Below are 25,391 nucleotides of genomic sequence, written 5' to 3'. Positions count from 1 at the left end.
TTCTAAAAAATAGAAAGATATAAATGACACTTTAAAAAATATATATGAAATTTTCATGGATTAATATAGATATGATTTCTATGAGGTATCAAATCAGGCACTTATAAACAAGGTAACAGCTTAAATTCATGTATGTTGTATATAGAATGGAAAAGTTAGATTTGTTTGAAACAAATTTTAAATTTCCGAGAAAATTCTGAACAAAAAATTTAACATATTTTATAGTGGAACAAATATTGAAAAATCAACAGAGGTTTTTTCCACTTTTTTCCAGGTAATGTTCTTCTTAGCCATCATGTAGGGAACTGTTTTGTGAACGGAGATACAATGGCGGGATGCAGTTCCACTCTGTAATCCCTGTAAATAATATTCAAAGGTTAACAATGATAGTTGGTACAACACTAAATTATAAAGAATAAAATTTTATTTCCCGAATATTGCATGTTTATTTGTTCCTATGTCGATCATAACTGATTTGCCTCAAATTTTTACCAAGAAAGTTTGTAGAACCAGGGGAATGTTCTTAGATTGGTTTAGAACTTCTAATTTTAGTAGGTTAATTTTTCGGGCAAAGGTCCCAAGCTAAGTAATTTATAATAAGATCGAACGAAATACATACATTTAGATCCGTCACTGTCTTGCATCCATCAAGTAAGAACGGGCATAGGAAGACGACATCTCCTGATAACTCAGCTTTAGTTTCGGTACTAGGTACTTTATCTTCTTGGGTTTCAATCTTCACCGAATCAGGAACTAGATGATTTAAAGAGTTAATTTCTACATTGCCGGGTGAAGTCACTCCAGCTGTCCTTAACCCAGAAATATGCTGAGTATATCTCGTAGCGGTCATATTGGCTGCCGCAGCAGATATGGGTGGTGAGGGGTGTGAAATCTCCAAAACTACGGAAGTTTTTCGTTTTCGTTTAATGCAATTTTCCTCATTAGTGTCGGATTCGCCAATTTCTACAAAATCAGCGTAGTAACGCGCTTTTCTTTTTCGTTTTGGCCGGTCAGGAACAAACTTTTCTTGTGAAAAAGCAGGCAATTGTTCTCTCTCTACATCGGCCAGTAAGTTCTGTTTAGGGGATAGATTTAACAAAAAACTATTTTTTATTTCTTTTTCTATTTTTTTAATGTGTGCCTGAATTTTAGTGTGGAAGTCATTCTTTCTCTTGTTTGGTTCTTTCTGGACTACTGAAGTAGTAAACTTTATGAAATTTTCTTTGTTTCCCAATACTTCTCGACCCTCCATTGCCTTGGGATCCTCCACTGCCTTGCGATCTTCCATTATTTGATGATCTTCCATTGCTTCCACAGTTTCGTGATCTTTCACTGCTTTATAATCTTCACTTAAATTGTGATCTTTCACTGCTCTGTGATCTTCAGCTGCTTCGTGATCTACGACTTTTTCATCTAATGCACAATGTTCTATCACTACTTCAAAATTATTCTCTGGATCACAATCCATCACCTCCTCCTCATAACATTGTACTGTACACTCTACCTCATTGACATTAAGGCCAAATTCTTGAAGATTTCTTACTTGTATAAGTTCAATGTCTGTAGACTCTATAACAGTAAGTTGACTTTCTGATTCACTCTCGTCAATGCTATTATTTCCATTGTCTAGTTCTGTTAACAACTCTTTAACTTCTACAAAGGAATTTGTTCCTGCGTTTTCCTGATTCTGATCATCCGTGCTTAGTTTTTTATAAACTTCACTAGGTTTTTCATCATCATTAGCATCTTCTTTATCATCTTCATCAGCATTTTTAATATCAGCTTCACTTTTATTGATCCTTTCAACTTTTTCATTAGATACTTTGCTATCTTTGGCATTTTTATCTTTATTATTTAAACCGTTCTCTTCTTTGTTCTCGTTCAGATTTTCATTTCTCCTTGGTTCACCATTCATCTGTTCATTAGTTGTGTTATTTTCTTTTTTATCTTTCTGATGATCAACTTCAGAATCTTCTTGCTCCCTAACATCATTCTCATTGTTCTTGGCTCCAAGGTCAGACAATATTTTATCAAAATATTTCATATCAACTCCTGAATCACAAAGATAATTATTGTCCGTATCTTGTATAATTGATTCTATTTGATCCTTTTGAGATTCTTCTACCCCAGGACTGTCTAATTCTTTAATATCATCTCTGTCGTGTCCTATTTCCGTATCGTCCAGGCAACCACCTTAGACACATAAAATTCTAAATTTAAGGGTTTTACAACTTAATTTTACTTTACAGAAATTTTATGGGAGGATTTTTTTGTTAAATTGAAAATGGAACTTTGTAGAGAAATATTTACCTTCAAAGGCTCCTGGATACTTCATGTACTCCTCCAAAGTAAGCCCATGGATCGTCCGTAAATGATCACGGATATCATTTTTTGTAAGTTGTATAACTGAGGTACATATTATACACCTAAAAAGGAACATAAAAATTTCTTCTTAAAAGAGAACATCAAAATGTTAGATTAGTCACTATTTACTAAAAGTAAATAGTGACTAGGACTCAGTCCAACAAGTGGACAGAACCGGTTCGAACATTACATTCCGATCAACCCAGTGTTGTCTAACTTTTTTTATTTCTTTTTTGATTTGTTATATTGATTTTGATTAACTTTCTTGTAATTTGCTTTTTATTCTTCCACTCGAACTATGAAATATTAATAAAATAACTGATACATCTACCAAATATTTAAAAAATATTTTAGAAAATATACCTATAATAAGTCTTCTTTACGTATTGATACGGTCCTGGACGCTTTTTATGTACACTTTTCGTATGATGTAGGAGTTGTCCGTGAGGAAAGACCTTAAATTAAAATTTCTTTAGTTAAAGTTAAAATATTTTCAGAGCAGAGAACTTTTGTGCTGGGTATTAAATACTCAACTGCAGATAATCAAGCATTTATCTCGATATCCACAATCCACATGGATATCTTTCTCATTTAGTCTTGATCATTCCAAGCTTAAAAGGAAACCTTTGTAAATCGGAGCTCTGGAAATAAAACGTCACTTGAAATTATGTTTCCTTTAAAGGGAATGCGTAAGCGTAATTTCAAGTGACCCACATGAAAAAGATAGCAAAGGTGCCCTTGAGATATTGACATAATCGAAAATTTGGAAGAGTCAGAGTTTAATTTAGATTATTGGAATTGTTTCTCATAGCAAGAAATGCGCTGGTCACTTTTGCAGAGAAACAACAAATGAAAATGCACAGTTTACAAAAACAAAAACATGGTTATCTCATTTATACTTGATCAGACCAAGCTTTTAAGGGTACCGTGGAAAATTGAACATTACGATTTTTGGATTGAGGCTCATTTGAAATAACGCTTACAGTCCCTTTAAGTAGGTGAATTCTAACCTTGCTACAGAAGGGACACAGGCACGTGCAAGCATCCGACCAATTTCTTGAGAAAACTCGAGATACATCTTCACTGAACGCAGAGTATTTCGTCTAAACATTTATTTTTTATTTAATTTTTTTTAAATTATAATATTTTATTTAAATCGGGGGAGGAAGTATTTAAAAACCTTAAATTAAAATCCTTTTAAACATTGTCCAGTGTCCACACTTGATTCTATTGAATTTCTGCTACAAATTTCAATATACTTTAGGCACTCACATAAAACTTTCTACAAGATGTCCTAAAAAAACATTGTCTCTGAATTTCAGTAGTTAAGAAATGAAAAAGATTGTATAAAAAAAGTATTGTACGACTTGTGAAATTTTCAAAAAGTTGCCTTTATGTAATTTCTAGATTGGAATCAGGAAAAATGAATCGAGTGTTTGCCACTAACTCTAATTTTCTAATTCCATAGGCCTAAGCATTTGAAACCCAATGCCATAGGCCTTAGATATTTAAAACTTTGCATTCTGTATAATCATATAATGTAAACTTGAAATATCACAGGTTTACACCATCAGGTTGCAAAGATATAGGGATTATACAATATCAAAGCATATTATTTTTCAAGTAATTCGATAATCCCATAAATAAATAAATAAATAAATAGAAGATAAAACCATCATTCCGTGGAAATAAAGGTCAATGCCCCTTCAAAAATGAGCGCATAAGGACAGATATTAATGTAACAGTCACCTGGACTAGTTCAGTATGTTATGTTCAAATTTATTTCTAATATTATTGTTTAATTGATTAATCCCGTAGAAATAAAAATGTTTCACGTGTGCTTAAAATTGGGTTAAATGAACTTACCCTGTAATCCGGGAAGCTCATCTTATGTACAGTTCTGCAGTGCATTAGTACAAGCTCATAAACAAACAACATCTCTGCCTGACAACACTTACACCTTGACAAAATGTACTTTCATATTTTTGGCGGTAAAATGAGTACATAAAAGGTTGTACGGTAAAGCGAGTACAAAGACTGTTGTACGGTAAAGAGAGTACATAGATTGATTGTTGTATGGTAAAGCGAGTACATAGATTGTTGTACGGTATAGCGAGTACATAGACTGTTGTAGGTGAAACGAGTACATAGATTATTGAACCTTAAAGCGATTACATAAATTGTAGTACGGTAAAGCGAGTACATAGATTGTTGGTCGGTAAAGCTAGTGCATAGACTGTTGTACGGTAAAGCAAGTATACAGATTTGTAAAGCGAAAGACAATAATTAATATTTGAGTGTACAGTCAGTCACATAAAATCTGCAGAAAATCTGGGCCACAAACATTATAATTGTCAATAAAATCTGCCACATAGTTTTTCACCTGCCACAAAAAGCTCTAGATAAATTCCTCTGCCTTGGAACACGATTCTTAAATAGTTCGGAGAAATCTAAAATTGGATTAAAATCCCCTAATCCCTACCTGCAGTACACATCTAAGATTGGATTAAAATCCCCGAATCCCTACCTGTAGTACACATCTGAGATTAGATTAAAATCCACTAGTCCCTACCTGCAGTACACAACTGAGATTGGATTAAAACCCAGTAATCCCTGATTAAAACCCAGTAATCCCTACCTGCAGTACACGTCTGAGATTGGATTAAAACCCAGTAATCCCTGATTAAAACCCAGTAATCCCTACCTGAAGTACATATCTGAGATTGGATTAAACCCCAGTAATCCCTACCTGTAGAAAACATCTGAGATTGGATTAAAATCCCCGTATACATCCTTGTAACTCTGCCAGGTCTTTTGGTGCTTCTTGACAACATGCTTAGTTAACTGCTTCCTGAAAAACAAAATTTTAATTTTTATTGAGCGTTTGTTTTCTTTACACATTAGTTTCAGGTGACAAGATTTAGGTTACTTCTTGATGTAAGGTACCCAGCAAAGTCTATCTCAAATGCTTGATGTGTGTACTTTGTAGGTCTCTAAAATCCATTTGGCTTCCTGGATCCAAGGGGTAAAATATGCGGATCCACGGATCTGGATCTAAGGGGTCAATTACCAACCAAAAACTGCAACAACAAAAAACTTTTTTATTCTTAAAACCCAATTCTGAACTTCTGAAAAAGAGAGATTATAAAAATTTCCTCAAGTTTTAGGATAAAAACAAGCGAAAAAAATAAAACAAAAAATTTAAAAATTATTTTTTGTTAAAAAGTTCAGTAAATCTTAAAGAAATGGCCTGGATCCGCATCAAAATTAAATGGATCCTAAGCACAAGAAAATCAGACCTTGGCGCATTTTATCTTTTTACTACTTTCATGGTTAAAAAGAAATATGAAGGGAGAGGGGTCAACAAAGTTCGTAGTTGTCTAGCTGATGTAGCATTGGGAAAAAGAAGACATTTGTTTAATCCATTTTTTTGTAGCCTAGTCTTTAAATTTAAACATTTTAACTTTTTTTACAATTTAATAACACTTAAAAAAAAATATACCTATTCATATGCTGATGACAAACTTCACATTGGAAAATGCACTGGTCTGCTAAAATATCAGAAAACTTTTTGCCACCATTTTCAATCAGATCGGGATTTGGTGATGTCGAACTTCTTTTCAGAATCGGAACAACTACAGGGGCTTTGACGAGTGCCACGTCTTCTGATATTGTAACTTTCAAACGTTTAAGATCAATCTTAAGTTTATTTGGTTTTAGTTGTGCGATTTCCTCATTTCGTTCCGTATATTCTTTTTCTAACTTGCATACTGATGATTTTGATTTTCTTGCAATCCCATGCTTCCGTCTATATTCTCTAGGTTTAAGATTATGCTTTGTTTGAAGATGTTTATTCAGCTTGGAGGATGGCAATGCTTCTTTGTATTCCAGGCAGGTTATTTTCAATCTTTTATTCTCTCTCCTCTTAGGTCCTTCATCTTCATTTCCTACATTACTTTCCGATTCTGCGATTTTTGCGATTTCCTCATTACATTTTTCCTTTTCCCTTCCTAACTTGCATACTGATGATTTTGATTTTCTTGCAATCCCATGCTTCCGTCTATATTCTCTAGATTTAAGCATATGCTTTGTTTGAAGATGCTTATTCAGCTTGGAGGATGGCAATGCTTCTTTGCATTCCAGGCAGGTTATTTTCATTCTTCTATTCTCTCTCCTCTTAGATCCTTCATCTTCATTTTCTACATTTCTTTCCGATTCTGTGATTTCTGCGATTTCTGCGATTTCCTCATTACATTTTTCCTTTTCCCTTCCTAACTTACATTCTGAAAATTGGGAAATGCTTGCAATCCCATGCTTCCGTCTATATTCACTAGGTTTAAGCATATGCTTTGTTTGAAGATGCTTATTCAGCTTGTAGGATGGCAATGCTTCTTTGCATTCAAGGCAGGTTGTTTTCATTCTTTTCTTCTCCTTTTTCTCCTTTCTAATCGTAGATCCTTCATCTTCATTTCCTACATTTCTTTCCGATTCTGCAATTTCATCATTACATTTTTCCTGTTTCTTTTCTGACATGCATTCTGCAAATTTGGGAATCCCATGCTGCCGTCTATATTCTGGGAGTTTCAGGTCATGCTTGTTTAGAAGATGCTTATTAAACATGTGGAACGGTAATTCTTCTTTTTCCAGGCAGGTTTTTTTTATTCTTCTATTCTCCCTTCTGTCCTCTCTAGTCTTAGATTGTTCATCCTCATTGCCTTCATCAGAGTGGGGACTTGTCAAGGAATTTTCAAGTTTTGAAATGGGTTTGATAAGAGCAATCTCTGAGGTGCAGACAGATTCTAGATCCTTAGCTGTATCCTCGTTCTCTAGCTTTTTGTTGGAGTCCTCTAAATTAGGATGTGGTAGCATCTCCGACCTTTCAATCGTGGAATTCTAAAAGTAATAAAGACTTGAGAACCCACCCGGAGAAAATTGACTTACGAAGATTCGCGTGGAAAAACTGAAATTTTGATTTCTCTCACTTTCAGGAATCAGGATTCAGGATACCAAGCATTTCATTTTTTTCCCTTAAATCAGTGTTTTCCAATCCCCAACCCAAAAAAGTGGGGGAAAAAGTTTCTTGAAAAAGGAGGACGGAGAAGAAATATTTTTTCTGATAAAATTAGACCCCTTTAGGCAATAACATCAACCCTTGCGTTTACCTGGTTAACCGAGTGTTCATCCTTAAGCTGAGAAGCTTGTTCTTCCTCTGTATATCCAGGAACTCCTGGAAACCTAGTTCTGTAATCATGGAAGGATAACCCGTGAAACCTGGGAGACCAATTACAATCAAATATCAACTTCAAGAAATCAGGGTTGGAACTGTAAAGCTGTAAAGGAACTGAACACTTGCAACAAACTCTAATCTCCAACACCCTTTATCTTTGCAATATGATGTTGTTTTTCTTATATTTTTCAAACTATCAAATCAAACAGATATAGCAGTCAAAGATAGAAATATCAAATGTTTACAACATCAGGTTTCAAAGATTTAAGGATTAAAAAATACGAGTTTGTGGCGAGTGCTTAGTTTCTTTACGAAATTCCCGACAGAAGTTTCTCTGGTTGAATTATATGTTTATTTGATCAAACGGTTCCTGAAGTGATTTTTGAGAAATTTATTTTCCATCTGTATATCTTCACCACATAGATCACATCTAAAATATACCAAATTACCACATTATATCGTCACCTTTGATATATCGAAAAAATACCACATTACTACATGTATAATCTTTAATTCTATCTTCACCACACGTCTAAACAATACCATATAACACATGTGTAACCTTTCCTTATATCTTCACCACATAGATCATATCTAAACAATACCACATTACCACAGGTGTAACCTTTCATTATGTCCTAATCACAAATATATAAATTCTTAACAATAAATGTTTCAAACAAAAATAAACTCTTTTTAAGTAAATCCCCTAACCTTCTTCATATAAGACATTTTCATTATATTATTAGAAATCAACTTACAGACAAAATAACATGACTTTTAGGTTATAATACAATGAAAACGGAGGTGAGCTCTCTCCCTTACCCTGGTCTATATGGGACCTTTTATCTATATTCATTTTTACCGAAGGGTCTCATTTGTCATCTAAGCGAGCTTAGAAGTAAAACGAGTTACCCGACCCGTCAGCACCCCCATTAGATAATGAGATGTTAGCCTCAGGGTATAGGGGGCCTGTTATAATAAAGCTCTTCGCTCATATATATATATTTGTTCGAATGTATGGCTGAACCGAATGGGCTGAAATTATTAGAGTACCCCGGGGTAACAAAGGCTAAAAAATCGTTTTTTTAAATCAAATTTTATCATTTTTCAAAAATCTAAATTTTTTTCTTCAAAATTTGATTTTTTTTAAATTCCACGGGCAACGATGGACACTATAGCTATTTACTAATAATACATATCTGAAAATAGTTAACAAAATAAAATCTTACTTGTGGAAAACTATTCGACTGTATGTTAGTCCTCCAAATAATGATTTATATGCTTTAATCCATGTAGAGTGCACTGTCTTAAGGTGTGATCTAAAATTAAAAGTTTATAGTTTTTTTACACTAAATCCCAGCACCAGATATTAGGACTTAGAAGTACCATTATGGATAGTTTTTGGGTTTTAAAAACTCATTAAAAAACTGAGAATTTTCAAACTTAATGCAAATTGTATGTCTAATTATAATCCCTACCTAAACTGGTGCTTTGGTTCCTCTTCCCCACATAACCAGCATTTAAGGAGGCATTGGTCCAAAAATTCATTGGAGTAGAAACGTTCACAATTATTCTCATCGTCAATCAGATTCTTCAGCTCTTCAACTGAGAGGTTAATATTCTTTACATTAACTTGCCACTGTTTATCTCCGACACTAATAGATGATTCTGTTGTAGAGTCAATGTTTGGGACAATGTCGTCTTGCAATTTGCGATTTGAGAGATTGACTTGAGTTGTAGGACCTTGATTTCTATGACCTTGAAGCTGTTTTAAATCATTGAGAAGAGTTTCTTCAACAAGAGTCAGCTTATTGTCGACAATATTAAGCTGTTTATTAACACCAGGAAGCTGTTGCTTGACGTTTTGAGGCTGATGTTCAACATACGGAACCTGCTCTTCAACATCAAGAAGCTTCTGTTTAACATCAGGAAGCCGTTGTTCATAATCAGGACGCTTTTCAACATTGTAAAGCTGTTTAACATTATTATGCTGTTGTTCAGGATCTAGAAGCTGTTCATGATCAGCAAGCTGTTGTTCGACATCAGGAAGCTGTTGGACGTTATCCACTTTTTTGCAATTTAAAATATTTTCCGTATAAATTGATGGAAGACCATGTTCATTCTTTACTTTATTTTGATCATTAATAATGCTGGATGGAATGTTATTTGTATTATCATAGGTGGGTTGGATTGTACGAGCACGGAGAAGGTTTATTACTTTTGGTCGAGATTCTTCCTCGGTTGTATCTTCTCGCATTTCTTTACACGAGGAGGTAAATATTTTCTTCTGTTTAGGTGACAAGGTTGGAATATTCTCCTGGTCTGGTCTAATACTGGAGACATGGTTGGATTTGGGAGGCGAGGGAGGGATTTGTATCACATGATTAGCCGCGAGGTTAAACCTTCGATTCTCTGAACAGTCCTTAAGACTGGAGATATCTTCCGGCCTAGCATGATAGTGGGGTGCAGAGGCCGCAGGTAGGAACATATTGTTCTTCAAAGTTCTAGTAAGTCCTGAACAATGGAAAATATTAATTTATGTTTGTCTGTTTGTTTTCTTCAATTAAACTTTAAAACAGCTGAACTGATCGAGCATTCTCTATGACAACCTGCTATGTATCAACCAAGTAAAGGTTTACTGCAGGTCTAAACTTCAAAAATTAATAATTTCAAATTTTCAAATTCTTTAAATCCGCCAAGTAAAAAAAAATCTTAAATTTGCTTTTCTTGAATTGTTTTCTTTTTGTACGAAGAAAAATGAGTTTCAGATAAGAAGACGCGAAGAGCCCGAATACCTAATTATATTCACTTTAAAAAATCTTACCCGAGATTTCCAAAAATATTTTTGCAAAGCTTGATGAAGGTGTTCATTGTTTCTAGAAATATAAAACAGTTAGTTGGATGCAAATTTACTAGGACACGGATTTGACAAGATTATTAACAAATTGAAGAATAATTTGACATGACAAGATTGGTGTAAAGCAAGATGTACATTGCTAAAATATGACTAAAACTATAGCAAATAATAATTCATATTGTATGTACAAATAGAATGATAGAATTTAAACAAATCATATGAATTCAAAGGAAATAATCACAAGAGTTAAAATATCCATAATGCACATTTAAGAAGTTATAGCTAGGAACTTAAAATATAATAAAATAAAAATCTGGAAAAATTTCTATAGACTGAAGACTAGATTTTAACATTTGCTGAACTGCATAAACATTTTTATAAAATATAACAGTATTTTCAAAACTATTAGGCTCCAAGGGAAGGGCATGGCAGTAGCGATGAAACTAATGAATAATCAATAGGACTACAATTCATTAAAACTACTGTTCATGACTAGTGTGCATCTTATAATTTGACAAAATTTAGTTGAACAGAATCGTAATATAATCAGAAAACCCAAATCAGTGAAAAAATATTAATTAAGAACGGTTAAAAAAAGGATTAAAAATAGGAATAAAATTCTGGTTCTAAAAATTGATCGGAAAATATGTTGGCACTGCAGTACAGTGCAGTTCAGAACAGATCAGTAAAGTACAGTACAGTACAGTACAGTACAGTACAGTACAGTACAGTACAGTACAGTACAGTACAGTACAGTACAGTACAGTACAGTACAGTACAGTACAGTACAGTACAGTACAGTACAGTACAGTACAGTACAGTACAGTACAGTACAGTACAGTACTGCAGTACAGTGCAGTTCAGAACAGATCAGTAAAGTACAGTACAGTACAGTACAATACAGTACAGTACTGCAGTACAGTGCAGTTCAGAACAGATCAGTAAAGTACAGTACAGTTCTACCTTACAACATTAAAAAGCGATTAACATGTGTGCATTTGTGTCCCTAAATTAATCTAAAAATTTAATAAACCCTTTTCTTTCTCCAAGTTTCCATCTCATCTTAACCATCAAAGATGATCATAAAAATCATCTTGATTATCATTTTCATCATCCATCGGAATAGATTCATCTTCATCCTTCATTCCTTCAATATGCATGTTCTCATCCTCATCTAAGCTCTGTTTGTTTCCGATACAACTGCTCCTCTTCTCCTCCTCCTCCAGTTCATACTCGACAGACATGGCATACGCAACATCATCATGATCAAATTCAGAACCTAGAAAAATTAAGTTCTCAACGAAATAATATTAAAATCGAAATTAAAACGTCACTACAGGTTTCTTTGTAGAGGAAAGTGCGCCTTTATAATAATTTTTTTATGCGCGTATGATAAAACTGAGGTTCACGTTACCCAATGACCTACTGATCCAAATTAGACAACAAACGAGTTATCATGTATAGTATATTTCTTAAAGTTTTGTTTCTTCATAATTTGTTTCCTTATGACTGTTAAGTGTGATTAAAATGATCTATGATTTTTAAAAGCGCTCATTTTAAAACGACAATTTTTAAAAAACGATCTTCTTAAAAAACGATCGTTTTTCGTTTCGTCTCCTTTTTCGCCGTCATTTTCATAACGAAACTATCGTTTTTCAAACAAAACCTTAACATCCCTCATTTTGACTCCCAAAAAACACGAATGCTAGGAAACCACCCCTCCCTGCAAAACTCTGCCTTCTTTCGGAGTATGCAAAACCTTAACATCCCTCATTATGACTCCCAAATAACACGAATGCTAGGAAACCCCCCCTCCCTGCAACCCTCTGCCTTCTTTCGGAGTATGCAAAACCTTAACATCCCTCATTTTGACTCCCAAATAATGCTAAGAGTATGAATGGATCACCGAGTTAGCATGAAATGTGCAATGCTACTATTAAGAAAAATGGCAATAACCTTCCAGCAGGTTCTAATCAATGGAATATGTGTAGTCTGCAGAGTGGGAAGTTATCCTATAGAAGGAAAGGGAGAGGCGGAGAGACTACAAGGTGTCAAAGCAAGAGGTTGTGGACGGAAAAGAGGTCGGCCTAGAGGGCCAGCTGAGCTGGCCCAGCTCGGAGAGGTTCCTCTGCTGTAGATGAGCTTCCCTCCCCATTAAATTGATTTATGATTTATGATTTTCTATAATAAAAATAGAAATTGTACAGCAAATTTTATTTCTTAATAAGTTCCTATTTTGAAACAAGTTTTTTTTCCATTTGATAAAAAATTTTAAAAATATTTTATGGGATAGAATCGTTTTTCCAAGGGAGAAATGGATACATTATGAATTTTTGAATTATTATTTTAGTTTCAGCTTTTTGCTAAATAATTTGGACTGACATATCTTTTCATCTTTGAACTTTATTTAACAAAGTTATTTTGTAATATTTTCGCAAATCAGCGTTGTCTTTAATTTTGTATCTATTAACATTTTGTATTGTTATTATTCAGTTATTGATAAAAGATATTTTATCATATATGCGCACAGATTATTACAGTTACTTGCACAATTTTCATAATTGAGCACATGGCAATTTTAGATTAAAACTCTAATAAATCGCAAAATTCAAGTTGGCAAAAACGATTTTTACCAATAAATATGGGTTCCTTATTACTTAAATGAATTAACTGTAAAAATTTAGCCAGTAATGCTGTAATTCTGTTAATGGGTGTTATTTAAAATGAAAAATTTCTATGCTAAAAATTATTATCAAGGCGCACTTTACTCTACATTGTACAATAAAAGCTTTAAGGTCCCAATAAAAGCATTAAGTGGCCGATTAAAGCTTAAAAGGTCCCAATTAAAGCTTAAAAGGCCCCAATAAAAGCTTATAAGGTCCCAATAAAAGCTTAAAAGGCCCCAATAAAAGCTTAAAAGGTCCCAATAAAAGCTTAAAAGGCCCCAATAAAAGCATTAAGTGGCCGATTAAAGCTTAAAAGGTCCCAATAAAAGCTTAAAAGGTCCCAATAAAAGCTTAAAAGGTCCCAATAAAAGCTTAAAAGGTCCCAATTAAAGCTGAATAGGTCCAATTAACGGGTTTGAAACATTTTGAATAAGAGAACTTAAGGCGTTTTATCAATGTCTTGGAAGGAAAGGACAATTTACTTTTTAAAATATTTGATTAATTAAAATAAGCGGTTGGTAAATAATAATCAATTAATTAATGATCAATTACTTTCATATTCCAATTTTATTATTAAGGTGGAATTTTAGTTATTAATGTTTATTAGCAACTGTTAAAATTTCAATAACAAGAAGTTTAACACGGACACAGCCATATCCTCCATATTATTTTTCTTACTTTTCATCTTAATCTACTCATCATAATAGTTTTATTAAATAATACCAAATTGTCGTTTTCAGATAAATCCTACCTGTTCTTGAATCCTGGTTTTCACTCTTTATTCCCGTATCAGTTTCCATGGCTGCACTACTTCCATACCTAAAAAGACCCAAGTTGATATCTTCATAATAATTAGCTTGGGGACCCAGCTTTGCCTGTAAATGCACACTTATTTAAGTCGGCCAATTAAACTACAAATTTGATCGGACCTACCAACGAACATTTTATATATACTACATAGATTGCGAACTCGATCAAAATGTAATGCAAATCGATCAAGGACTTTGAAAGTTATGATTGGACGTAAAAACAGAGATAACTGTTTTCTATATAAATACATGTAGTGAGCCTTAAATCATTGTCAAATTTACGTAACTATTAAATCTTTAAATAATTTGTCTGCTGATTGCCCGCTTTCTGATTTTTATAAAAAAAAGACCAATTGAGCAGGATTTTTTTTATGACGTCACATGCAAATTGCACATTGGTTAGAACTCAAGAATTTTGCCTCCAATAATTTTTTACCACTGGAAATAAATTCATGAAAATGGAAAACTCTAAGAAGAAATATGGTGGATAGGAACTTTCTTTTTAAAACCCAAAAATATTAATACAAAAAAGGCGCAAAGCCACTAGTTATAAAAGCCTAGTATTTATATATTATTTTTAATATTTACCCTGGTTCCATCTTAATATTGAGAGCTGAGGCTAGAACAGGATTATCCAAAATATCTTCACTTTTAAACTCAGTGTTCAGTAGTTCTTCACATACTCCTCTATACTCCCTATACAAGAAAATTTAATAATACACTTAGATCCATTTCCTCCTAATGATCAAAGGCTACCCAGCACCCAATATGTATGTAAGCTACGTCCATAACTAGCTGCGTAAAGTTAATTTTACAGTAAAGTCTAGTCTGTGTAATGTAATCGTATTACTTGAACTATGTTGATTACTTGATGACCTACCTGAACGTAATATTATGTTTGTCCCTCGCATGACTTTTGAGGGTGTCATAGCAAGCTAACAGACGCGTGCTACAGATTTTGCAACTAAAAAATTGAAAAATGAATCTATTTAATTTTACATCAGTTTCTGTTCAAGCCAATTCAGTTAATTATGATTTTTCATGGCATTTAACGATTTAAAAATCGGTATTTTCAAAGAATTTCAGGTCGTCATTAGAGTCTCAATCTTTATGTCTGTATGGGCTAACCTATGATAGATCTTGACCAATGGTGTATCTGACCCGTGTTTACTCCTGTAATCCTTGTAGGTAAGCTTGTGTACCTAGAATAATTACAATTATTTTAATTCTATTATTTAAGGAACTAGCTTGGAAACCCAGCTTTGTATGGAAACATGTTTAAAATTGAGTTGGTGCGTAGGAATGGTAGACTAACTTCAAACTTAGAATTTTTTAAACAAGCTACAAACATTCCTGTGGTTCATCAATCAAAATTTGAGGTAAATCGGTCATAACCAATAACCAACAAGGTATTCTTACCTTGATAACATGTTTGATAAGCTGGCGTCTGTTGAATACTGAATTGCATTCCTTGCATGCATACTGACAAACCGGTATTCTGGCGTCCGAAGTAAATATCTCTGGTTCAAGATCCGCCGACAGGCTGTTGTTGCGCCGAGACCGTCGCGGCAAGGGTAGTTCCGGTTTAGCGGTGATCACATCTGAGAATCCGTTGAAGAAAGACTTGTATTGACCGTAGGTAAGGGAGTGTGCCCGTTTTAAATGACCGGTCACATCCTCTCGATTAAATATAAGCTCGCTAGAACACACCTTGCATCTGAATGAGTACAACTTTAATCAAAACATTAACTTTTTCCAATTTAAGGCAAAGGAAAAAATACCATATTATAAACTAAACATTATTGTAAATATACCTATGGTAGACCAGTTGTACAGGTTGCAGTACTCCAAACTGTCTTATGTACTTCTGTAAACTCAACCCATGCTCTTTAGGTAAATGTTTCTTTATCGCCAACAGGGTCAACTCTTCCTGGACATAAGAGCAGATAACTTAACACATCAGAGGTCGGAACTAATGAATTAGTAAAAGTTAAACTAGTTGAACTCTTTCTCATAGTATTAAGTCCGATACTTAGAAATAAATTACTAATCCTAACCTTGCACATTAAACAGGAGTATTTGCACATTTCCGCAATAGAGTTTGCGAAGATTGCTCCTTCAGGGGCTTTCAGGAGTTCTTCCCCACTTCCTTCCTCCTTCAGTTTCAGTAGAAACCTCTGAAATAAGAAGTATAAGTACAATGTACATATACATACATACATCACATACAAACCTATTTAGGAGATAGCAACAATGATTAAAGTTATGTTCTGTTCTAAGGAGATTGCATCAATAGTTAGAATTGTGTACTGAGGAGATTGCAACAATGATTAGAATTGTGTTCTGAGGAGATTGCAACAATGATTATAATTGTGTACTGTTGAGATTAAAACAATCATTAGAATTGTGTACTGAGGAGATTGGAACAATAATTAGAATTGTGTTCAGAGGAGATTGCAGCAATTTATAATTGTGTACTGAGGAGATTGCAACAATGAATAGAATTGTGTACTGCAGAGATTGCAACAATAATTATAAATGTGTTCTGAGGAGATAAAAACAATTATTAGAATTGATTACTGAGGAGATTGTAACAATAATTAGAGTTGTTTACTGAGGAGATTGCAATAATGATTAGAATTGTGTACTTAGGAGATTGCAACAATGATTAGAATTGTGTACTGAGTAGATTGCAACTATGATTTTAAGTGTGCACAAAGGAGATTGCAAAAATTATTAGAATTGTGTACTGAGTAGATTGCAACAATGATTTTAAGTGTGCACAAAGGAGATTGCAACAGTTATTAGAATTGTGTTCTGAAAAGATTGCAACAATGGTTAGAAATGTGCACTTCGGAGATTGCAACATAATAAAAATAACAATAGCTGAGGAGTTTACAATTAGAATTGTGCACTGAGGAGATTGCAACAATGATTTTAAGTGTGTACTTGGAATATTGTAACAATTTAAAGAGTTGTGTTCCGACGAGAATTCCACAATTATAAAATTGATAAAATCTATTACCTCGACGTTATTCTTGTCCTGATATTTCCCTGTTTGTTTGACGAGGACGGAGGAGACCTTATCCTTAAGCTCGGTGAAGATATTGTACTTCATCTTGTACTTCTTCAACGTCATCGAGTGCTTCGTCTCCAGATGGCGTTTAATGGCAGCGATTGTAAACAGAATATCTTTCTCACATTCCTTGCATCTGAAATACAAAAATTTCCCTTAAAAGGAACCGTTGAAGTAATTTTAAGTAACACTCTGTTCCTTTCAAAATCAAAGAAATGCCATTTAAACACTTAATTGGTTAACTGTTAACTATGTTAACTGTTAACTATGTTAACTGTTAACTATGTTATTAACTATGTTAACTGTTAACTATGTTAACTGTTAACTATGTTAACTGTTAACTATGTTAACTGTTAACTATGTTAACTGTTAAACTGTTTACTATGTTAACTGTTTACTATGTTAACTGTTTACTATGTTAACTGTTTACTATGTTAACTGTTTACTATGTTAACTGTTAACTATGTTAACTGTTAACTATGTGGAAAACACCTGCACTTTTATCTTAAATAGAAAGTAATTTAGTAGATTTTCATGTCTCTGCTGCATAAATCCGCAAAAAATGGACATTTCCATTATTTTTGCTGAGACAAAGGTGGTAGAATTTTGAAACAGAGTCAGACTCCAGACTCTTTAAATGGAGAATCATCTAAAATAAGTTAACAGACCTTTTTAAATAATTCTTCAAAACTTTTGAAATATAATGCTTTACCTTAATTTTGAAAGATTTGTGAAAATAAAACCAATATTAAGTAAAATGTATGTAAAATTTAAACACCTAAAACCCTGAATATTGTTTACCTATGAAATGTTTTATTCTCGAAGGTTAACTTCCCATGCTCTCCTCTGTACGCTTTTAAATTCAGACTATGCTCTGTACTCAAGTGAACAGAAAAATCCTTGAAAAAAAAACTTTGTACATTTGGACTATCTGTGGGGCCTCAAGGTGATTAGAATTTTTTTAATGCTTCAATAAGAAATTTTAAAAATCTACAAACTTAAAATTCTGCAAAATCTTAATTTGATTTGTTTAAAATTATAAAAAAAGGTTTTTAAAATAAATGTTGCCAACCTGTGCCTGCAGAACAATATCGCAGATTTTACATTTAAAAGAACACATGTCCCCGACATCGTCTGAACTCCTGAATAATAGATATTGCTACAAACAAACTCATCTAACTTCAGATCAACTTAATCTGAAGATCATTGTCAGGGTTTAGAGTGAGATAAAACTTTTCCAATAAAAAAGCAATGAATATGTGGAACAATTAATTAGTTTATTGAGAAGAATAAATAATTTAGTCTCTGCAGATATTTTCAAAATGCCCCCATTTAGAGTGTAGAAATTTTTTTTCCAATCACAAAATTACAGTAAAAGCCATAAAACTTTGGAATAGGAAGGCGATATTTAATCATTCATTTTAAGATTTTGATTTCAACAGTTGCTTGGAATACATCTGATTTAGTGAGATGGGTCTGATCAAAAGTCAAAAATGAAATCAAATCGCGTAGATAAGTTTTATAGGTCTCACTGTACCTGTACTGAAAGTCGTTGATGTGTCCGAAGGTCTCCTCGTATTTGCGTGTGTTGAGCGAGTGCTCGCTCTGAAGGTGGTAGCGGAACTTGTTGGAGGGGAAGGAGACGCAGCAGATCCTACACTCATGTTCACTAGAGATTTCGGTATTCTCATTCTCTGTAGAGTTATCACTTGAACTAGATCATTTAAACATTTATTCAGAAGAAGGATTTTGTTAGTCAGTTTGTTTGTTTTGATTTCCGATCATAACTCATGAACCACTGGACTGATTTGCCTCAAATTTTGATTTGAGAACTGGGTAGTGGGTTTGTTTAAAATTTAAAATAAAAAATATAGGCAAATTTTGGTTACACGCTAGTGTAAATATATCTGTTTTTACTAATTTAGAAAAAGTTTTGTTTCAAGACAAAGCTGGGTTCCCAAGCTAGTGTATCTTTTTATAAAGTAGTAATCATTTTTATCTGTTTGGATGTCATATCATATGACTCCCTGGACTGATTTGCCTCAAATTCTGATTCGAGAACTTGGTAGAACCACGGTAATGTTCTTGGTCTGGTTTAAATTTCTAAGTTGAGTAGGTCGGCTTAAATAGGGAAAAGTCTGTGCAAACCTTTGGGGTGGAGAAAGAGATTGAGAAAATACATGGATAATGGTTAAAATTGCAATATTCCTTATTGAAATTTAAAATTGAATGGTCTAAACAAAAGTCTTTTTAATTAAAACAAAACATAAGAAAATTAAAAAATTTGTTTATTATAAATGCTTTCCTAAGAAACAGATTTATATATTTAGAAATGCCCAGTGAATGTCCCGAGTACAGATGGCTGCTCAGTTTCTGGTATTCAAATAGAATCTCCTTCTGGCACAGTTTACATCTGATAGAAAATATTTCTTTTATTCCATTCATTTTTTCTTTTATTTTTTTTTCTTTCTATTTTTCCCTTCTTTTTTCTTTCCTTTTTTTTTCTTTTACTATTTCTTTCATTTTTAATTTATTTTATTTTTAATTTATTTTACTTTTTCATTTATTTCAATTATTTCTGCATTTTGTTAAATTGAAAACCAATGCTTTATCTGCTTTCAAAATCCTGAATAAATATTTCAATTCACCCTTTAAATGAAGAAGTCATGTCCGATTCACCGGTATCCTTTAAACCTTTCTTTAATCAATAAAAGTGGAAGAAATTGTCGTTTTCTATATTAAAAAGTGTTTAATTCTGAAAATTTCCTCCATTTTCTTAAAACAGGAATGCGCAAGATTATTAAGAGAGAAACAACCAATGAAAATTAAAAATTTTAAAAGAGAAAATGATGGATATCTGATTCCATCATGATCAGACGAAGCTTTTAAGGGAACCGTTGTTAATTAGACAAGACACTCTATACAAGGAGATTACGTATTCTGACCCTTTAAATTCATTAATATCTCATAAATTCTTTTCTTCACTTCTGCGTTTTTCAAATATAAATAAAGATGCAAATTATTAAAAGGGGACGAAATGTGGAAGTTGTTCATGGAAAGAAAATTGATGTCAAGAGCCAAAAAAGGAAGTAAAAAAGATAGAAAGCACTATTAAAAGATGATTCAACTGGGGAGCATAAACTTATTGAATAGGATCATATTGTCACATCACGTTAATTGTCATCATTCTTTAAATACAATGGAACCCATAAAAATGCGAACTAAGAAGACGACTTTAAGACTCAATTTATAATTTTGAATAGCTTAATGAGCAATAAACATGAAACACAACAATTGTGTAGAGTGCTGAAACATCAAAAAACAAATATAGGATTGCTTAAATGTCGTCTTCCTATTTCGCAGTTATAAGGGCCCCACTGTATGATTCCAGTTCTCTCACCTGTGAAAAGTTTCTCTTGTGAATTCAATTTCTCCATATGTATCTCTATACTCATCCAGCGCAATCTTATGTTTAGATTTAACATGGTGCCTCATATTGTAGGGTTCAAGCTCAAGCTAAACATACAGTACATTATTTCCAAACGGTGATTAAGAGACGGCTTTAAGATCCTTTTTATTCATTGATCAAAGTGTGAGTCATAAAATTGCACACGAATTCGGATGAAAAGAAAACAAAAAAATAATTATTAAAAAACTTGTCGAACTTCCATTTATGAGAGGTCGTTAAAAAAACACATTTAATTATTAGTCAACTAGCAAATTTAAAGAAAATTTGTTGAGTATTTTTTTAGTAACTAGAATAAACAAATCATAAGCTGAATTAGGATCCATTTCTCCACATTGAGCTCTCCAACAATTTAAAACTTATAAACCTATTCTGTAATCAAATCAAATCAAATCAAATCAAATCAAATCATAAGTTGTAGGGATGGCCAAAGGCTCCAGTTGTGGATCGGAGTTTCAAGTCCTCCCCATTCCTGGTTTTTCAGCCCTGGCCTTCTGTTTAAACGGTAAAATATGCGTCTTATCCTCATTTTTGTTTATTGTAATAATAATAATGATAATAATAAAATGTCAACAAACAACGTAGAAATCAAGGCCCCGAGCCCCCATCAGAAGTAACCAACAAAGAACATAATTTAGAACTTACCTCACACAAAGCACATTTACAAAGGCACATTTCTTCAACTCTATCTGTAAACACCTTCACCATCCCTCCGTTCTTCCTCTTGAAGATCTTCTTACTCCGACCCTTGAAGATCTCGAATTTTGTCCGGTATTGCGCAAATGACATCTTGTGAACCTTGGACACGTGGTTGTTGAGGAAATCATAACTTGCCTTGATCACTTTATCGCACATCTTGCATCTAAATAGACGGAGGAATAAAAAATTTTAAAATCTATCGTTATCGCATTTGTGAAAATGTGGTAAATATATAAGTTCGAAACTAAGTCTGTCTTAGTTTTAAGTGACTATCAATTTTTCGGATGGTATGTTCCATCACATCTGATCAAATAATCAATTTTTCGGATGGTATGTTCGATCACATCTGATCAAATAATCAATTTTCGGATGGTATGTTCGATCACATCTGATCAAATAATCAGTTTTTTGGATGGTATGTTCGATCACATCTGATCAAATAATCAATTTTCGGATGGTATGTTCGATCACATCTGATCAAATAATCAATTTTCAAAAGAAGGCCAAATCGATATCTACATGCATGCATTCTTGATCGTTGATGCGTTGTCTATCGGACATGCTATACACTTAAAATGACGTTTACAGTCCCTTTAAATCAATAAAAATATGTGGATTTTCCTTTACCTGTGATATGTTAACCTAGTGTAGATATTACCATGTTTCTCTTTATACATCTGAATATTCATGCTGTGCTGAAACCTAGACAATAAGTTTTCATCAAAGATATTTTTAACATCCCCCTACTTTAACCTAATTTTCATATACAAATGTGCTTTCTGAATTATTTTATTTCAAATCTGACAAATTCTTTAATTGTAAAACTAAAATGTCTTCTATTTCCTCTCTCTAGTTTACGTTTCTCCAATGAGAGAAGACTCAAGGTTGAGAGGGGGAAAGGTTTGTTCATAACTGTGACTGGGTTTTTAGTATTTACTACAAATTCCACAAACTATGCCCTACAATATTTGTAATGATTGTTATGTTCGATCTTCACATTAAAATGTGTGCACAAACCCACTCCCTCTCCCTAGGTATCTATAGAGCCCCCCCCCCCCCACTCTATTTTTGGTATTTACCTAACATGTTCTCTAAGTGATCTGAATTTCATTGTAGTATTACAGATTTTACAAAGGCACTGACACATCTCTTCAATTCTCTCAGTGAACACCTGCAGAAGGAAGATAAAATTAGAAAACCAAATGTCGTCTTTAATTTTGTTTCATTAACATACCGTCAGCTTCCCCGGGTCTTTAATGTTGATTTGAAATTGTAACCATTGATTACCTTTTCATGATCAGGAACATCTTCAGTATCTAAAATTGCATCATCTTCTAGAGAAAATTCATCGTCTGCATCTACAAAAACATATTAGAAACTAGCTTGGGAACCCAGCGTTGTCCAGGGTCATAGTTATTCCCACCGTTGTAGCTTTTTTTCCTTTAAAAGTAGACCCAGTCAACTTGGATTCTCAAAACCAAGATTAGAACGTTCCCGTGGTACTACCGAAGTCCCCAATAAAAAATTGAAAAGATATGTTCCCAATAAAAAATTATTGCAAATGTGTCCATGGGTTCCTGAGTTATGATCGGACAAACAAACAAACAGTCAGACAAACAAAGATTACAACTTTAAGTATATAGATATATACTATATATCTATAAAAATGATAGACATGAGACCTTATAATTTTACCTTGCAAGTCTTCGTTTTTCTTTCTCGTCGTCTTCTGTATTCCAGGCGTTCTTTGCTCACTAGATTTAATATCAGAGGTAGGACTCATTGATTTCTCTTTCTCCAGGGGGGCTGTGTGTACTGGACTGTTAAACACCTGTTCAGGTCCAGGGGGACGGATATTCTGAAGAAAATGCGGGAAAAATAACGGGAACTGTCCATGGGTGTTATGCTGTTTTTGGATCATGGGATCAAGACCAGAAACAGAATCGTTTCTTTCATACTTTTCATCATCATGTCTTTCATAATTGTCAGGAGGATGCCTTTCATACTTCTCATGGTCTTGTCTTTCATACTTCTCATGATCTTGTATCTCATACTTCTCATTATCTTGTCTTTCATACTTCTTATTATCTTGTATCTCATACTTCACATTATCTTGTCTCTCATACTTCACGTGATCTTGTATCTCATACTTCTGGAGATCTTGTCTTTCATACTTTTCATTATCTCGTCTTTCATACTTCTCAGGATCATGTCTCTCATACTTCACATGATCTTGTCTCTCATACTTATCATGATCATGTCTCTCATACTTCTCAGGATCATGTCTTTCATACTTCTCAGGATCATGTCTCTCATAGTTCACATGATCTTGTCTCTCATACTTATCATGATCATGTCTCTCATACTTCTCAGGATCATGTCTCTCATACTTTTCATTATTTTGTAACTCATACTTCACATGATCTTGTCTTTCATATTTCTCATTATCTTGTATCTCATACTTCTCATGATCATGTCTCTCATACTTCTTAGGATTATGTTGTTCATACTTGACAAAGGTATTAAGTCGGGGATGAACTCGTTCATCGACTACATCAAGAATTCCCTCATGCTTTTGTTTAAGTACTTCTTCATGTGGTTGTTTATGAACCCGAGAGTGAAAATCTTCATGAACCTGAGGATCTTGATGAATTTGCTGATTAATCTCTTCATGAACCCTCGGTCGATAATCATCATGAACTCTTTGATGAACCTCTTCATAAGTACGAGCATGAACCCGCATATCAAGAACTGGTTTCTCCTTGTATTTATAAACATCATATCCTAGTTGAGACTGATGAACTGATCTAGCCTGTTGATTATAGAGCTCTGGGTTAAAGAACTCCATATTCCGGGAGTGACTGATAACAGAATATGGGTCAGGTTTTATCAGCTCCTCATGCTGAATCTGGTGATTATTCTGAGCCTGCATCAGCTGTGGGTTGTGATGAAGGCCCGGGTTTGAGTAAGAGGGTTGATCATACGGATTTATATATCCGTATCCCACGGCCCTGTCCCCCATCATGGCCCCGAAGAGTCCATGAAAGTTCATGTTAACCCTCCCAAGGACCTGCTACCACGGCATAGCAGTCTGAAATGCATAGGATTATAGAAGACAAGACTTGACGTCACAAGATGATTTAAAGCTAATGATACATAACGAGCAATCAGAGTAGAACTACGGAGAAGGGGGTTTGTTTACAAATACAGTGACAGCTCAGTAACTTGTTTTAAAAAAACAATAACAAAAATTGTAAACAAGGCTCCATATTCCTAAGCACGCAAGAAAACCAGGTTTCCTTAATGTTTTTGAATTACAACAAACACGTTTCTTCTCCGTAGTTCAATGCCTCCTTGCGAAGTTGCGTATGGAGTATTCAGTTTAATTTAATTATATCATCAACACTAATCTATTAAAGGCAGTTTAAAGAGGTTAAATACTAAGATTAGAGATCTAGGATCTAAGAGTATCTTAAAAGTTTCAAGATCAGATCAGAAACATGGTAAAAATATTAGGAAATGCAAGGCTATGTTATGTTACTTGTAAAAAATGTAATAGGGTGTTCCGAAAATAAATCCAGATTAAGGAACATTTTTTAGGAACACCCTGTCGGTGGAAACACCGATTTAAACAAAGGGTAAGCACTGGTTGACATGATCAACAAAACTATCTAAGGCATTTACTAGTTCACAATATTGTATAAACCTTGGTTAATTTGGCATAGTTTTCACGCAGGTCTTTTAACAATGGTAACAAGTTAATTTAATGAGTCTACACTCAATATTGTAGAAACGGAAGAATAATTACTCAAGCACAGTTTGTTGTTAATTCAAAAAAAAAATAATTCAATGCTAAAAGAACTTAAATTTTACAACTTTTAAAATAAAATTTTAGTAAATTTTAATTAAAAAGAGGGAAGAGTCAATTAAGCCCCTGACTAACACAAGAGTAAAATTTACCAGAAAACTGGTTTCAATGTTTACAGCAAAAGTAATTAATTAACAGTATGATAAATCTTAGATTGAGAAAAGTAAGAATACTGATTTTTCCAGACTGTTGAATATTTCAAATATTAAGTTAAAAATACTCATTATGAACCGGGCTACATGAACATAATTCAAACCAAACGCAAGTTGATCGATTCAGTCCGTTCATATTTTAGATGTAATAACGATAAATTTGTCAAAATTCACGAGTCCTTCTTCAAATTCCGCTCCCACCAT

General features: G+C 33.5%; 2 protein-coding genes across 3 annotated transcripts; both read right to left on the bottom strand.

Annotated features, from left to right (window-relative positions):
- LOC111699036 (uncharacterized) lies at positions 1-11,506 on the bottom strand. Its single transcript, XM_023469578.1, has 14 exons — positions 11,415-11,506; positions 10,419-11,106; positions 9,073-10,108; positions 8,824-8,913; positions 7,962-8,021; positions 7,527-7,635; positions 5,867-7,257; positions 5,114-5,215; positions 4,231-4,324; positions 3,375-3,467; positions 2,728-2,819; positions 2,311-2,426; positions 620-2,193; positions 1-357 (listed from the first exon to the last, which is right to left on the bottom strand). Exons 3-14 carry the CDS (start codon positions 10,080-10,082, stop codon positions 220-222), a joined length of 4,869 nt encoding a protein of 1,622 aa, XP_023325346.1. The 5' UTR covers positions 10,083-10,108; positions 10,419-11,106; positions 11,415-11,506; the 3' UTR covers positions 1-219.
- On the bottom strand, positions 11,498-25,028 carry LOC111699037 (uncharacterized). 2 transcript variants are annotated; one of them, XM_023469580.1, is made up of 20 exons: positions 23,496-25,028; positions 22,863-23,399; positions 22,455-22,525; positions 22,247-22,338; positions 21,795-21,869; positions 21,114-21,330; positions 20,403-20,518; positions 19,308-19,415; positions 18,540-18,716; positions 18,075-18,144; positions 17,804-17,901; positions 16,952-17,138; positions 15,984-16,103; positions 15,741-15,856; positions 15,346-15,643; positions 15,055-15,128; positions 14,807-14,890; positions 14,515-14,622; positions 13,869-13,936; positions 11,498-11,730 (listed from the first exon to the last, which is right to left on the bottom strand). In XM_023469580.1, exons 1-20 carry the CDS (start codon positions 24,217-24,219, stop codon positions 11,522-11,524), a joined length of 3,549 nt encoding a protein of 1,182 aa, XP_023325348.1. In that variant the 5' UTR covers positions 24,220-25,028; the 3' UTR covers positions 11,498-11,521. The 2 variants fall into 2 exon arrangements, with proteins under 2 accessions (XP_023325348.1, XP_023325347.1); XM_023469579.1 differs by having other exon boundaries at positions 22,863-24,707; positions 24,874-25,028.
- Between the last annotated feature and the right edge of the window lie 363 nt (positions 25,029-25,391).

This window comes from Eurytemora carolleeae, unplaced genomic scaffold (genome assembly GCF_000591075.1).
Source record: "Eurytemora carolleeae unplaced genomic scaffold, Eaff_2.0 scaffold343, whole genome shotgun sequence".
In the NCBI taxonomy this organism is placed as follows: Eukaryota; Metazoa; Arthropoda; class Copepoda; order Calanoida; family Temoridae; genus Eurytemora; species Eurytemora carolleeae.
The sequence above is the reverse complement of the archived record's forward strand: the minus strand, read 5'-3'. Positions and strand labels throughout refer to the sequence as shown.